At 40.7% G+C, this 15,611-nt stretch overlaps 2 protein-coding genes and 1 long non-coding RNA gene across 5 annotated transcripts in view; 1 reads left to right on the top strand and 2 right to left on the bottom strand.

Annotated features, from left to right (window-relative positions):
• LOC148884534 (uncharacterized) overlaps positions 1-6,224 on the bottom strand; it is a 7,754-nt gene extending 1,530 nt beyond the window's left edge. The window contains exons 1-2 of the long non-coding RNA XR_016118357.1: positions 6,083-6,224; positions 1,777-1,929 (exon numbers count right to left, since the gene is read on the bottom strand). This is a non-coding gene — a long non-coding RNA (uncharacterized LOC148884534). The remainder of the gene's footprint in view (positions 1-1,776; positions 1,930-6,082) is intronic.
• Positions 1-7,723, top strand: part of slc20a1b (solute carrier family 20 member 1b) — a 21,515-nt gene extending 13,792 nt beyond the window's left edge. The window contains exons 6-11 of the mRNA XM_089021275.1: positions 1,829-1,948; positions 3,594-3,866; positions 3,948-4,512; positions 4,593-4,778; positions 6,103-6,187; positions 6,295-7,723. Coding sequence (XP_088877401.1) covers positions 1,829-1,948; positions 3,594-3,866; positions 3,948-4,512; positions 4,593-4,778; positions 6,103-6,187; positions 6,295-6,459 — 1,394 coding nt within the window. The 3' untranslated portion in view covers positions 6,460-7,723. The remainder of the gene's footprint in view (positions 1-1,828; positions 1,949-3,593; positions 3,867-3,947; positions 4,513-4,592; positions 4,779-6,102; positions 6,188-6,294) is intronic.
• On the bottom strand, positions 6,773-15,611 carry LOC148884532 (uncharacterized). Of its 3 annotated transcripts, XM_089021278.1 has the most exons (11): positions 15,424-15,611; positions 15,295-15,345; positions 15,191-15,217; positions 13,977-14,027; positions 13,862-13,891; positions 12,108-12,143; positions 11,980-12,012; positions 11,846-11,884; positions 11,735-11,776; positions 10,925-10,951; positions 6,773-8,816 (listed from the first exon to the last, which is right to left on the bottom strand). In XM_089021278.1, exons 1-11 carry the CDS (start codon positions 15,476-15,478, stop codon positions 8,803-8,805), a joined length of 405 nt encoding a protein of 134 aa, XP_088877404.1. In that variant the 5' UTR covers positions 15,479-15,611; the 3' UTR covers positions 6,773-8,802. The 3 variants fall into 3 exon arrangements, with proteins under 3 accessions (XP_088877404.1, XP_088877403.1, XP_088877405.1); XM_089021277.1 differs by lacking the exon at positions 6,773-8,816 and having other exon boundaries at positions 8,861-10,951; XM_089021279.1 differs by lacking the exons at positions 6,773-8,816; positions 13,977-14,027 and having other exon boundaries at positions 8,861-10,951.

Genomic DNA, 15,611 nt, shown 5'->3' with positions numbered 1-15,611 from the left:
GGGAGTACCCGTGTTGAACTTCAGTCAAACGCTGCCAATCGTGTTAATATTGACATACGGAGCATGGCGAGGGCACGTGGCTATATGTCAATGAGACACGCTGCGACTCAAATCGGAATCGTAAGACACGAATAGATTGGCATGGTCATTTTGGGGAGATTTTATCTTCATGAGGTTCATGGAAGCGATTGTATTAGCCAGGTAGTGTCTACCCGGAATTGAAATATCACATAGCACTTGTACTGTACTGTACCCAAAAGCCTTGATTTTCTTCAAAAGATGACCCTGTGCCTTATTTGCCCGTGTAGAAGAAATATTGCAATATATTTACTGTATATATTATATTTGGAAAACTTTTCATTCATTGAAGGTGCGCTTTATACTCCGGTGCTCCTTATATATGGGCAAAGTTTGAAAATAAACCATTCATTGGGGGTGCGCCTTATACACCGGAAAATAAACTAACTTGATCAAATACCATATGTTGTACAAAATTGTTTACTAATACTCCAAATATTCCTTTTACATGCAGTAGAATGTTGGATGTCATGGAAAATACCCATATAAATGTTTGTTTATGAGCAGCAGACTACATTAATACAACATCCACTACTACTGCATCTCATCCTTAAAAAGGTATAGTCATTTAGCCTATTTTCCAGTTTATAAGGCGCACCCCCAATGACTCCAAATACAGACTACTTATGAACATTCGAGTTACAAACAATGGTAGATATGAACATTTTGTAGTAACATATGTAGTATTCTATCCAGCTGTACATGTACATACATATCTTTATAGAGCATATATTTTATTAAATGGTTATTTTTCAGTATAAAGCAATACAGGTTACTTATACAAGCCTTAAAAATATTTATACAGACACTCCCCAACTTACGAACGAGATATGTTCTGAACGGTCATTCGTAAGGTGAATTCGTTCGTTAAGTTGCTTCAGTGTTATATTTTGTATGGAATGGATGTTCAACGTTTATTTAAGTACAGTAAAGTCTCGTTATATCGATAGTACTGCTTATTACAATACTATTTCTATGAACGCAAGGAGAAAATTTACATCCCGCAGGATCGGATATATCGATAGTCTGGTTATATCGATATTTTTTCTGACTCCCGAGAATATCGATATAACGAGACTTTACTGTGTGTTTAAATCTTGTATAGGTAACCTGTATTGGTTTGTACTGAAAAATAAACATTTAATAAAATATATGCGCTGTAAAGATGTACAACTGGAGAGAATACTACATATGGTATTACAAAAATGTACCATTGTTTGTAACTCGAATGTTCGTAAGTAGGGGATTGTCTGTATAAATCTTAAACATACTTAGATTAGCCTTAAACATACATGCCATACAAAATAGAACACTGAAGCAACTAACGAACGACCGCTCAACAAATTCAACTTACGAACGACCGCCCGGAACGTATCTCGTTCGTAAGTTGGGTTGTGTTTGTAATAATATATAAGGCACACTATATTATAAGGCGCTACAGTAGAGGCTGGGCTTACACACTGCTTCTTCTACAGGGCAAAATGGATTTGTTTGCTACTGAAATTAGTTGCGAGACATTTTGAGGCTCAATATTACTTCAAATATAAGGCACACCTGAACATAAGGTCATCATTTGAAGAAAATCAAGGCTTTTGGGTGCGCCTTATACACCGGAAAATACGGTAGTTTCTACCACAGAATGTAGTCAAGTGCCCATCCCTGTTGAACGACACCTCAACTGCCCGTCTAAAAACTTGCCTTTTTTCACCCCCCTTCCTCCATTTTTTTGTGCGTCTTGGTGGTCCTCCAGTGCTGGGGTTAGACAAACTTCCATGGTGGGGCACCCTGCTCATCTCGCTGGGCTGCGCGCTGCTGACGGCCCTGGTGGTGTGGTTCATCGTGTGCCCCCGTCTGAAGAAGAAGATTGAGCGTAAGTGGAGGAAAAAAATGGTTTTCTTGCTCATCACCGTTTACTTTTTAATCAAGTCACTGAGGTCATCGGGATTTAAAACGAATTGGCCTTCAACACGAATGTCTTGAAACAAAAAAAAAAAAAGTTGTTGACCGTTCCAAGTGTTGACACCACATTTGCAATGCGCGTTTTGTGACCCGACCGACCGCTTCGGGTCAGGCCGCAGCCGGTTTGAATGACACGAGGGGGCCGCATGCATAGTCAAAATACACATTGGCAGGCTAACAGTGCTCAGGTTTCATCTGACCTATTACTTGTCCGCAATCCTGTAATATTTTTACGTTATTCTTATTTTTAATTTAGCTTCTTAAATGTTATGATTATAAATATGGATTATTAAGAATATTGATAAAAAGATATCATGTAATATTTGTGTGGGTAAATTATATAAATATATTTCGATATTTACATTTTGTTTATTAAACATTATTAATGACATGTACAGATTATTAAAAATATGTATGAAATATTTTTTTCTTTTAATTTAGCTTCTTAAACATTGTTGATCACATTTACGGATTATTAAAAATATGTATAAAAGAATTTAGCTTCTCAAACATGATTTATTACATGTCTGGATTATTAAGCATATTCATAAAATAAGATATCCTGTAATATTTGTAGGGGTAAATTATATAAATATTTATATTTAGTCCATTAAACATTGCCTACATGTACGGATTATTAAAAATGTGTAAAATCCTTTTTTTTAGTTAGCTTCTTAAACGTGATTGAGTACATGTATGGGTTATTAGGAATATTGATCATATAGCTTGTAATATGTGATTGTTAAATTATAAAAATATTTCAATTTAATTCATTTAACATTATTGATGACATGTACAGATTGTTAAAAATATGTATAAAAGAATATTTTTTAATTTAGCTTCTTAAACATGATTGATTACATCTATGGATTATTAAAAATATTGGTAAAGATAAGATATCCTGTAATATTTGGATTGGTAAATTGTATTAAAAAATATAAATATTTAAATGTAGTTCATTAAACATTGATTACATGCACAAATCATTAAAAATATGAATAACGTAATGTGTGGATTATTAAGAATATTGATAACATAAGATGTCATTTAATAATTGTACTGGTAAAATATATAAATATTTAAACTTGGTTCATTGAACATTATTGATTACATGTACGGATTACTCCAAATATTTATACAATAATCTTATGTAGATGTAAAGTTTTGGGAATGACAGTTTCATCTGTGCTGTATGTCATGCATATTAGCATATTTGACAATAAAGCTGACTTTGACTTTATTTGTATTTACATATATACAGAACTAACCTCCAATACAAATGACCTAGCCTGACGGATTCATCAAAGAAGAAATAAACTCAACATGTAGCCTTGAAGCACATTTTTCCCCAAAAATGTCATGTGAGATACAAGACGGCTTTCATAAGCTCAAATGTAAAAACAAATCTGCTCATCTGATCCTTAAACAGTTTTCCTCCCCCCTCGCTTGGTTGCGCGTGTACTCATGCGAAAGGAACCCCACACGCTTCACTGACTTGTGGCTGTTTGGATGAGTCCCAAGCAACATCTCACCGCCAACTCTCCTCCCCTTACTAGGAGATCTCAAATCTTCCAGCCCCTCGGAGAGCCCCCTCATGCGGAAGAACGAGCTGAGGGAGCCCCAATGTCCCATCCTCAAACAAACCGACAAGGAGGCGTCGCCACCGGTTGTCGATCAAAGCCCCGTGGACCCGCCCCTTAATGAGGAGCGTCACGTGGCTTTCGACATCGGGGACGGCGATGAGGGGGACGCCATCAAAGAGCGCAAGGTGGCCTTCGACGTGGGGGAGTCGGACGAATGTGAGATGGAATGTAACAATGCAAATGGTGGTAAGTGGGGGAGGGCAAGGGGGACCTTGAGTACCAACCGAAATGAATTTCTCAAAGTGGCACGTGTGTCATATGCTCCAGTCCCCAAGCAGCACAGCAACGGTTCTGCCACCGGACCACATCAGGTCCAGTTCAGCAACAGGCCAGCGCAGGTCCCGAGCAACGGCTACAGCCAGTACCACACGGTCCACAAGGACTCGGGTCTCTATAAAGACCTGCTCCACAAGCTGCACTTGGCCAAAGTGGGCGACTGCATGGGCGAGAGCGGCGAGCGGCCCATCCGCCGCAACAACAGCTACACGTCCTACACCATGGCCATCATCGGCATGCACGCCGACTTCAAGCACAAGGACGGCGAAGTCCAGGATGGGGAAAAGCCCCCCGGGCAGGCTCAGGAAAGGAAGCGCATCCGCATGGATAGCTACACCAGCTACTGCAACGCCGTAGCCGAGCACGCCGCGCCCGAAGGCCTCGGCGAGGACGACGTGGCGCTGGAGATGGGCAAGGAAGATGCGGGCAGCACCCAAAGCTCCATAGACGAGGACGGACTGGATGCGGACAAACCCGAAGTGTCCACGCTTTTTCAGTTCCTCCAAATTCTCACCGCCTGCTTCGGGTCCTTCGCTCACGGCGGGAACGACGTCAGGTACGGCGTCGGTTTGGTATTGGACTCAGATGTCACATCAAAGACGCCGATGCTGACGTTTCCCATTTGGGGTCATGCAGCAACGCGATCGGGCCGTTGGTGGCGCTTTGGCTGGTTTACATCACCGGTGATGTGATGTCCACCCAAGACACGCCTACCTGGCTGCTGCTTTACGGAGGTCTGGGTATCTGCATCGGCCTTTGGGTGTGGGGACGCAGAGTGATCCAGACGATGGGCCGGGACCTCACTCCAATTACCCCCTCCAGGTAACCTCCAGTCCCTTTCAGCAACATGAGACATCTGGGGGGCCGTCCGTACATTCTCTAAACCAGGGGTGTCAAAGTCATTTTTGTTGCGGTGGGCCACATTGTAGTTATGGTTTCCTCTCGAGGGCCGTTATGAATTTGGGGAAGCCATTAGAATGTTTCATCCCCTCCACACATTCCATCAAGCCATCAACGACCATCACAAAGGTAAATAAAACAACTTTATTATACCGTACAGTTTATTTGTTTAATTATAATACCATAGCACATTTATTATACGTAAAATAAGGTATATTTTGCGTAGTTTTAAGGCTTACAAAATTAGAACATTATGTTTTATGTGGACCTGGGAACTGATTATTCTCATTTTAATGGTTTCCTATGAGGAATTAATTTTTGGGTTACACACTGTGTTCGTAAGCCAAGGTATCACTGTATTAAAGGCTCTATTAAAATTCTAATTCATAAAATCGGTTGGCCCAAAAAAATAAAATAAACAGATATTTCAACAAAATGAACAATTATCCATGCCGTATTGAACAATTGATGAAATTCCTTTAAAGGACAACCGACGTCACTTTTTTGTTTCTTATCTGACATCGGAAAAACACTTTATAGCATCTAAAATACCCAAAACTCATGAAACAGTATCTTTTTATTCAAATGAAAAACACCAATAAAAATGACTTAAAGTGTCCAAAATCTGCAAAAAAAAGAGCTACGAATTGGGCATTTTCAGAAAGTCTCGCCCCCAGTTCGTGACATCACGGCAAGACGTCTTGCATTGATTGAGAATCAAAACAATGGCTTCAGAAAGCATACATGTTTGCAATCGATTAAAGAATTTATTCCATGCCATTTTGAGGCAACATTGGGGAGAAACGATCACCAGAAAAGAGGCACAAAATGGCGACCTCCTGTGGCCGCCTCCGTTTCCGCAGGCTGATAAATTCCTATATTGACACCCGCTTCTGGCGGCTTTTGGGTGCAACACAAGGTTTTCAGACCAAACAATACATCAAAATACATTGACGTGATGGAAGGACTGCTACAATGTGTCTTTTTTTCAATCAGGGGGCGTTCCTTTAGTGACGTCATGTACGGACTCGTCACCAACTCAAAAACAAGACTTCCTGAATATTCAGCGCGAGTCTTAAAATGTAAAATATAGCTCTATGCGGTGGAATCTGTGTAAAATACGCTCAGTAGAAGTCATTTGAAGCCATTTTACAAATTATGGGCGCAACTTGTCCGGAGACGTCGGTTGTCCTTTAAGTCAGAGGATAAAAATAAGTTTTGTTTACCTCTTCCCTGGCTTCCACAGCGGTTTCACCATCGAGTTGGCCTCAGCTATGACCGTGGTGGTGGCGTCCAACGTCGGCCTGCCCGTTTCCACCACCCACTGCAAGGTAAGCTGCGTTCCCGCCAGGATGTCATCAAGTGTGGTTTGTTCCGGTAAACAGGAAGTCTGCTAGACTCAAGGGGGATTTGTATTTTTTATCTTTTTTGGGGTCAGGTGGGATCCGTGGTAGCCGTGGGTTGGCTGCGCTCCAGGAAGGCGGTGGACTGGCGTCTCTTCCGCAACATTTTCATGGCCTGGTTTGTCACCGTGCCCATTTCGGGCCTGATCAGCGCCGCCATCATGGCTATCTTCATCTATGCTTTCAATGGCACCCTGTGAGCATTCGGTACCCTGCAAGAAAGAAGAGAAAAGACAACGACCGCTCCGGCGTCCACCAAGAGGGGAGCGGAGGTATATGAGGTTTCATGTATCGCTTACCTTAAGCCAATGGAATAGGATTATTAAAAAAAATGTTTAATGGGACTTGTGGTGTAGGCCTTTTGGTTCGTGGCTGCGTCACATAACAGCCCACAATATGTTGCTTGATGCCCGTTGACAGGAATGTCTTGCATTTTTGTTCACATGCTTTTTCATATCTTATTCTGTCAAAGGCAACAACGCTATTTTCTCATCCTTTTTTTTTTGGGGGGGGGGGGGGGGGGGGCGTTACTTTGCATTTCTGTAAATACAACAGTGCTGTTTAAACTCTGTTTAAAAAACGTTAAGAAATGAACAATTAAAATGCAGTATTAGACTTGCAGGTGTAAGTTTCCTGTTAACCATAAGCTGGAGTTTGGCTTCAGTGCAAAAGAAGTGCGTTTTGTGTGAGCGCGATTCTATCCGACTTATTTTAGAACAGGCTTCAGGCATACTCGGAAAGTCCGACTGATGTATTCATGACATTATAACTAACTTTGAACGATACTACTTCTTCATATACGCTCAAACCGAGGAGTGCGCAAAATATGTTCAAAGAGATGACGCAAGCTAACAATCGCAGCTTTATGATCTCGTTAACTAAATCAATGGTTAACGTGACATTGAACCGTTTTTCTCGCACGTGTGTGACCATGTTCAATGTTTATAAGAATGTGGCAGAAGATGTGGAAAGTAATTGTGCGACTTTACCGAATACACGCGCCTTGAACAGCATCGGTGCAGCTATTTAAACACTGAACAATATCGTTACTTGAATTGGATGTCAAAGAAGGATGTAGTTATAGCTTGATGAGATCAATCTTTTGTTACATTTACACACGGGGTGTGCAACTGCTAGTTAAATTTCGCCACCGTCTCCTTGCCCCTCTTTCTCTACCGCAATTGAGTAAGCGGCATGGTGGATTTAAGGACGAATGAGTTGTATTCTACTGGTAACTTGCGTTTCCATCATTCTGCCCGTAAACTTGAAATGAATTTCACACCTGCTCTAGTTGCCTTAAATTGTTTCATTTGCTCTTTAGGTACCAAAGAATTTTCTAATTTTTCATGTATTTTATTTTTTATTTTACATGAACACACTGAGCCACAATAAGGGTGGAAAAAAATCAAATCGGAGAAGTAATGATGTGTCTTAAGTTGTTCAATAAAAGTTGAGTTCCGACTGTGGATTTTTTTGTATGCCTTTACATGGATTAGAAATTGGACAATTACAGCATAGTGACAGAGGTGAGCGTGCTTTGAATCTTAATACTTCCTGTCTCAAATAACCCATGGTTAGCTTAAATGAATAGAACATGTCCAACTTAACTCATTCACTGCCATTCACAAATTTATTCGGGAATTGAAAATATGACGTAGAGCGTCATTCCCGAATTTGTTCGGGTTTTGTTTTGTCTTGCTTGGGTGCCGATAAAGCCATGGCCAGATCTTTGGAATTTTTATTCTATTCCACAAGGGGGCAGCATTTCCTTTCTTCCCATATTAGCGCTTTGTTCCAGCTTCAGCTGTTGTTAAAGCGCTAATTGCATTGTCTTTTGGACAGCCGCCCTCATTTCAGGCTCATATAACTCCAGACCCATATAACTTAGCAATTAACACTTTTTATGATGAAAGGAGAGAGACTAAGGTTTATAACACTATTGACTGTTTATGTAGTCCTAAACGTCAATATTCTGTGGGTCCTGGAATTCAAGTGACAATGACAAAAACCCTGGCACTGGTGTGGACACATTTTTGCACATCATACGGCAGTGAATGAGTTAATATATGTACAAATATTCCCCAGTCAAACTTGATAGTTACCAGACCTTAAAGGTTAAATCGCTGTGTCCTTTTTACAAAGACAAGAAGACATGATAGTGTTTAAAGTTGTTTTTTTTAATTAGTATTGAACTGGGTTCTTGACAACATGAGCAAACACCATGATTGTATCTATTAGCTGTCTAGCTAGCTAGTTGTCTGTTAGCTATCTATCCAGCTGGATGGCTATCTATTAGTTAGCTGCTATCTATTGGCTGGGTGGTTATCTGTGAAATAGCTAGCTAGGTAGCTTTTTATTTATTTGAGTTATTCCGGGTTGAGTGAACGCTGGCGCATGTGGCTGCCGCCGATCACCCACAGAAGAACTGATCCAGTGACTGTAAAGTGACCTTGAGAGTTTTGAAAGGCGCTTACAAATGAAATGTATTATTATTATTATTGTCTTGCTGTAAAATTGTTCCCATCCGACTTTGGTGTATGCTCTCACTGGAGTTCTTCTATTAGGTGGGAAAAGAACACGCGCGCACACACACACACACACACACACACACACACACACACACACACACACACACACACACACACACACAAAAGGGTAACTGACCATTATTACTATGACTTACATTCAACTTCCTGTTGGATCGCAACTCACTCAGCAGGTTTTATTCAAACAGGTGCAGTAACATGTTGACTTAGTTGTCTCTACCGGCTTAAACAGTGCCATTCATTCACTAAACACTGCGTTTAACTAGCACAGGCAAATATAGATGCGGGATAAATTCATGACAATAAGTGGCGGGGTGGCCTTAAAAAAATAACTGAAATAACTGTCCTGGTTTGTGACCCATATTTCGGAGACTGTCCAAAGATCGGGAGCATTCTCACTTGTTTTTGACACGTTGGGGCGGGGGAAAAAAAGATCATGAATGCTCCAAAAGCGTTGTCTGTAAATGTTGAGGTCTCAGCCAAAGTCTATAAAAGGCTTTTGATTATTTTCAGCCGACCCAGACTGGCTGTGTCCAGTTTCCCTCAAAATGTGCTGCATTGCATAAGCTCACATTCTCTCTCTATCTATCTGACAGGCGATTTTATTGCATCAGGGCCGGCCGGCCATGTTATTGTGGCGGACGAATGAACTAAGGCTACGTTGATACTTTGGGATAGGCAAACATGACAAGCTGCGATCACAGAGTGATATGTTTCATATGTTATTAACTCATTCATTGCCATTCACGAATTTATTCGAGAATTAACGTGGGGCGCCATTCTGGAATCTTTTCGGATTTCGGTTTGTCATGCTCGGTGCCGATCAAGCGCTGCCCATGGCCTCTGGCAAAGTTGTTCCCTTCCACGAGGGGGCAGCAGTTCCCCTTTTTTCCCATGTTAGTACTTTTGTTACAGCTGGAACTGTTGTTAAAGCACTAGATAAATCAATATGTATGTATTGCATTGTATTGTATTTTGGACAGCCGCCCTCATTTCAAGCTCATATAACTTCAGACCTATATCATTTAGGAATTAACTTTTTTTCTGATGAAAGAGGAGAATGTAAGGTTAATAATAATAATAATAATAATAATAATACATTTCATTTATAAGCTTCTTTCAAAACTCTCAAGGACACTTTACAGTCACAGGATAATTTTTTCTGCGGGTGAGCAGCGGCAACCAGACACACCAGCGTTCACTCAACCCGGAAGTAACACACGCACATGTGATACTCATCAGTCTGAGTCTGAATTATGGATTCTGGTTATGTAGTCCTAAAACTCGATATTCTGTGGGTCCTGGAATTCGACTGACAATGACAAAAACCCTGGCACTGGAGTGGACACAATTTTGCACATTGTCTGGCAGTGAATGAGTTAAAATTAAAACAAAAAAGGGGGAAACCTGCCATGGTGGCGCAAAATGTAAAGTAGGCACATATAATATGCATTCCCTGGCTTTGCACCTGCAACTCTTCTAACGCAAAGCTACACGTTCAATTTATTTTTATATTGCAAAAGTATTGTTTCCGTACTGGTAATGAGGTAATTTATGCAGGTTTCCTTTTGGATTGGGATATATTTGAAATCAACTACTTTACAAACACACTTAACTCAATCACTCCCGGAAAAATGTGTCCACCCCAGTGCCAGGGTTTTTGTCATTGTCACTCAACTTCCAGGACCCACAGAATATTGAGTATTAGGACTACATAAACGTTCAATGCAGCGTAAGAAACCTTGGACTCTTCTTGGAGCTGTAACAAAATAGTTAATTCCTAAATAATGAGTCTGGAGTTATATGAGCTTGAAATGAGGGTGGCTGTCCAAAATACAAAGCAATACGTGCATATATATTGGTTTATATAGCGCGTTAACAACAGCTAAAGCTGGAACAAAGTGCTAACATGGAAACAAAGGAAATGCCGCCCCCTTGTGGAAGGGGAAAATCATTGCCAGAGGCCATAGCCAGCACTGTATCAGCACCCAAACATGAAAAAACAAAACCCAAACAAATTCGGGAATGGCGCTCTACGTCATATTTTCAATTCCCGGATAAATTTGTGAATGGCAGTGAATGAGTTAATGATAAAATGTGTGTGTATGTCTGCGCATACCTTGTTCCTTGGTTGAATCCTTGTCTTCTACAAAAAAATGGAAAAATGGCACAGTATTCATAATAATAGCAATAATAATAATAATAATAATAATAAATTAATTCCAAGCGCCTTTCAAAACTCTCAAGGACACTTTACAGCCACTGGATTTTTTTGTGCGGGTGAGCAGCGGCAGCCATTCGCGCCAACGTTCACTCTACTGGGAAGTATCACCTCCACAAGCAACATTGTGGTCATTTTAGTGTTTTGACTCATTCTCGTCCACACGGCTTTTGATCATAATCATCTTTTTTGCCACGTATGTAGAACACACAAGGAATTTGTCTTCAGCAGAACACGCTGCACTAGTATCATCATCAAAAAATTGCAAAGAAGCACTATGCAGTTATATTTGCGTTACTGTTTAGACTAAAGTTAATGGCTTGGGGGAAGAAGCTGTTTAAATATCTGCTGGATTTGGTGCGCATGGATCGGTAGCGCCTGCCTGAAGGAAATAGCTGGAAAAGGTGGTGGGCAGGGTGCGGAGGATCCCCAGTAGGATATTCCGCACCCTTGATGACATGGAAGAAAAATGTCAAAAATTATTTAGCGTGGTTTTGTCTTGTGTTACGTCATCTTTTGACTTACATTGTGTTGTGTTGGATTTGGTGTCAAACTGGTGTTTTGTACCTGCATGTGTTCAGTATGTAGCAAGCGTGGGCTGACTTCACACTATAATGGGAGATCTCTCACGCCAATACATTGACAGTGTGAATATTTCATTTTGTTGACAGAGTTGCCAAATTTTCTTGACACTTTCACCTCACTTACCCAAAGTGCCCTGAGGGCGCGCGGGCGGACGCTGTCGTTGCTCTAAAACGCGACAATGACATTGGATCATTTCTCATGACCGTTTAAACTCGAGGAGTTTGTCCTTCCCACCGTCTGCCGCCATCTCCTCCGAGGATCGACAGTTCGCACCTGCACGGAAACACAACAAGGTCATGTCGTTTTTTCACACTCGTGCTCAACTTCCTTAAAGTGGCCTTTAGCGCCACCTAGAGGGCTCTTCTTACCCTTCTCAGCGTCAGAAGAGCTTTGTCCTCCCACTGCAAATGAAACAGAGGAGGGGGGGATTAGGGTGCTGTTATGTAATGCGGCCTTAATATGTGTGAGTTACAGTCCGAGCACGTGTTGCACTCACCTGCTGCATCGCTCAAAGTCTCATCTCTCACCTCCCCTGTGGAAATAAATGCACCAGGGACACTTTATGGAATTATGTGGTGGGGGGATTCTAGAAATAGCAGAATCAGAAAGCCTTTAATAGTCCCACAATGGGGAAATTTTCAATCTACAGCAGCAAAATTGAAGTGTGTGTGTGTGTGTGTGGGGGGGGGGGGGGGGGGATAAAAACAAAGTATTCTATGCACATAGAAAAGTCAGAAGACTGAAATGTTTAACTGCAAAAATGTTTCATAACAAAAATTGTACATAGTGCAAATATAAAAAAGCATATTTGATACATGTAACTGTATTGAGTAAACCTAAGGTGGCCGTGCTATTTACAATGCAAGCGTCCAGTTTTATTTATTTATTTATTCATGTATTTATTTATGTATTCATGTATTTATTATTTCTGTGTTATGATGCTGCAGGCTTGTTCTCGCTGCTTTTGTTCTTCTTCACATTTTAGTATAACTTGTATTGATGACTGCATATGATTTATTTATAAGTCGCCAAGCCGCGGCGCCTCAGCTGTTGTGAGAGCGCAAAAAAAAGATAAAGATGGATTGTCATGAGGCTTATGGGAACGTTTATTTGTCTACAATTGCCATTCTTGTCTTCATATAGTCATGCCACTGCGCAAATTCTATTCTGTACCGATTTATGTGCAATTCACATCGGTATCGATTGTATTGATGATGAATGGTCGGTACAATGCTGCGGACAATTCGTGCTGCTCGTCATGTTCTATTTTGCAAATAGTATTGATAGAGAATAGACAGAATAGAAGTTATCACATTTTAAAGTTTCATGCTGTTGTATGGTTAGTTGGCCGAACACAAGGCCCACAATGGAAGCACAGAAAATCTGGGGTCAATCTGAGGTGAACAGACACAGCCTGTTAAACTGTCATCCTCAGGTAGATCTGGCCTTGGGTGGAATTTAGGACTTGGTAAACTCCTTCACAGGAAGAGGTCATTAGCCAGGTTACAAACATGGAAAGACAGCACATTAAAATGTCTATGTTCTGTTGGTTCATGGATGTTGGTGCTCATACCACGGGGCATCGTGGGGCGTGGTATTCAAATCAAGAAGGCTGTGTTTTACTCATGTATCACTCAAATTTGCATATACTCTTAATAAATAGCTTGGCAGTGGGCTGCAGAGGTTGGGCGTCGGAAGTAGAAGACAATCTTCCTGTGTTCGAGCCTTTGTTCAGTGTCCGAACAAACATCATCTATGCAGTGCAGTCATTTAGTGTTCCTTGCATCGTCAATGATGTGTCATGTTTTCAGTTTTGATATTTACAATACAATACATCTTGATTTATAAAGTGCTTTAACAACAACAGAAGCTGTCACAAAGCACTTAACATGGATAACGATCATATACAGGAATCTGTTGAGAAAACACGCAGCATAAATGCAAGTATAGTACAAGCCGTATATTTATAATCGAGCTTTTAAATTTACAGCCAACTTTATTCGCGTATATATATGTACAGTACACGATTATTTTGGAACTGCACTTGCCTGCTTGCACCCCGGAATTTTTTTCTGTGACATTAAACAACATCATGATTATTATCAGACACTACTTAGTATTCACATGCTAATATTCAAATCAGTACCGGCTTCATCTGAAGCCGCCTTTGTTTGGATAGTTAATACAAAGCATGACATTATGACACAAACTCGGACCAGCGTGGAAAGTGGCGATGGGGGCTCCACTCACCTTGGTAGCGCCCGTCTTCACCTTGCTTTTCTGAAATTGGAACACAGACGGGGCTTGAATTGGACATCGTCACACACTGTTACAGTAATAATAATATTTTTTTTGAGACTCATACTGTTTAAGTGAATCGGTTCATTCTTCTGAGCAGCCTCGAACTCCATTTGATCTGAACACACAAAAAGTCATAAATATCCCAATAAAATATTGTGCCTTATATGTGTATTGTCATAATTATAATTAGCGGTGTGATGCATTTATGAACAGCACAAGGCATGTGATAACTTGAAGTATTTTACAACAGATATAACAGTTTGATGTGCATTCCAGATTATAGGACTGTGTACTATTTTTTTAATGATTATGATTGAAAATATCATCCTGTGACACATTTTATAATACAGTGATACCTCAGCTCACAAACTTAATTGGTTCACAGAAAGTCTGAGGCAAAACGTTCATCTTACGAACATTTATTTCTCATGAGAAACCATTAAAATGAAAATAATCCATTCCCAGGTCCCCATAAAACGTAATTTTCTACAAAATAAGCCTTAAAATTACACAAAATATACCTTATTTTATGTATAATAAATGTGCTATTGTATTGTAATTAAAGAAATAAACTATACTTCATAATAAAGTCATTTTATTTACCTTTCTGATGATAGTTGAGGTCTTGATGAAATGGAGTGAGAGGAGGGAGGGAGTTACTGTTTGGAAGGAAAGTCACTGTAAATAACTCAACCTCCGGTGTGGCTTCTTTTCTTTGCTTGTTAGGAGACTCTATCCATTTTTCTTCCTTGTTCTTAAGGATGGTAGCAATGGTCGACTTAGCATAATGGTACTTGGATGCTAAGTCACAAAAACGTACACCTCGTTCGTGATGATCTCCTTCTGCTCGACTATAATTTTCTTTTGTGTCTTCTTCGGCTTAACACTAGCCTGTGGTTGGGTCTTTTTCAGTCCTATAATAGCAAAAGTAAAGTCGATAACAAACCATGTTCGTACTCAAAGAAAGGGGGTGATGAAAACTAGTCCGCCAGCCACCGCGGCGCTTTTCGACCGTGTGGTTTGGCGTTCATCCGCCGAAAAGTAGTCCGCCAGCAAGCATGGCGTTGTTCGACTGTGTGGTTTGGTTCGTCCTCCGAAAACTACTTCGTCAGCAGAGACTATACGCTCGCGAATTTAATGTTTGTGAGGGGAAAAGTTTGTGAGCTGAAGCGTCCGTCAGTTGAGGTATCACTATATAAGCAGCAAATGAAAGGCTCTGAATAAAAAAAGGCAACTCACTGACATGTCAAAAATGAACCACAATGAAATGAACATCACCTATTTTCCGCAGTTCTGTCAGCGCATCTGAAAGACAAAATGAAAAATAAGGTCAACGTGTGATTGTTGATCAACTTTTTTTTTTTTTTAAATCATCAACTCACCATTATGATCACTTTGGGCCTCCTCGCCAGATTGCAGGGGAGCTGAGAAAACTAAAAAGCAAACACAACAGATGTGAATGTAATTCAATACATAGTGAAATTCCCATGAGAAGGTCGTCAGTGTCTTACCGGACTCCAAGGACGCCGCAGCAAAGACGACAAGAAACGACGCCAGAAGTCTCATCTTCACTTTTTCCACTCTGAGGTTACGCGGACAAACAGTATTGACGCTCTTATATGTCCTACAAGGCCCATCACATGTCCTGCTTGGATTCTGGTACCATTGTCCCCCCACCCTCACAACCTGTGTCACATCG

This window comes from Hippocampus bargibanti, linkage group LG18 (genome assembly GCF_051943395.1).
Source record: "Hippocampus bargibanti isolate YZ-2025 linkage group LG18, ASM5194339v1, whole genome shotgun sequence".
Classification (NCBI taxonomy): Eukaryota; Metazoa; Chordata; class Actinopteri; order Syngnathiformes; family Syngnathidae; genus Hippocampus; species Hippocampus bargibanti.
This window is presented reverse-complemented; position numbering and strand designations above follow the sequence as displayed.

Excerpts from the sequence above, each read along its gene's own strand:
- LOC148884532 (XM_089021277.1), bottom strand. The coding sequence starts at position 15,478 with ATGAGACTTCTGGCGTCGTTTCTTGTCGTCTTTGCTGCGGCGTCCTTG. Across the intron at positions 13,892-13,976 it reads TGAACCGATTCACTTAAACA|AAAAGCAAGGTGAAGACGGG; the intron begins GTATGAGTCTCA and ends TTCCAATTTCAG. Across the intron at positions 12,144-13,861 it reads TGAAGACGGGCGCTACCAAG|GGGAGGTGAGAGATGAGACT; the intron begins GTGAGTGGAGCC and ends TTATTTCCACAG.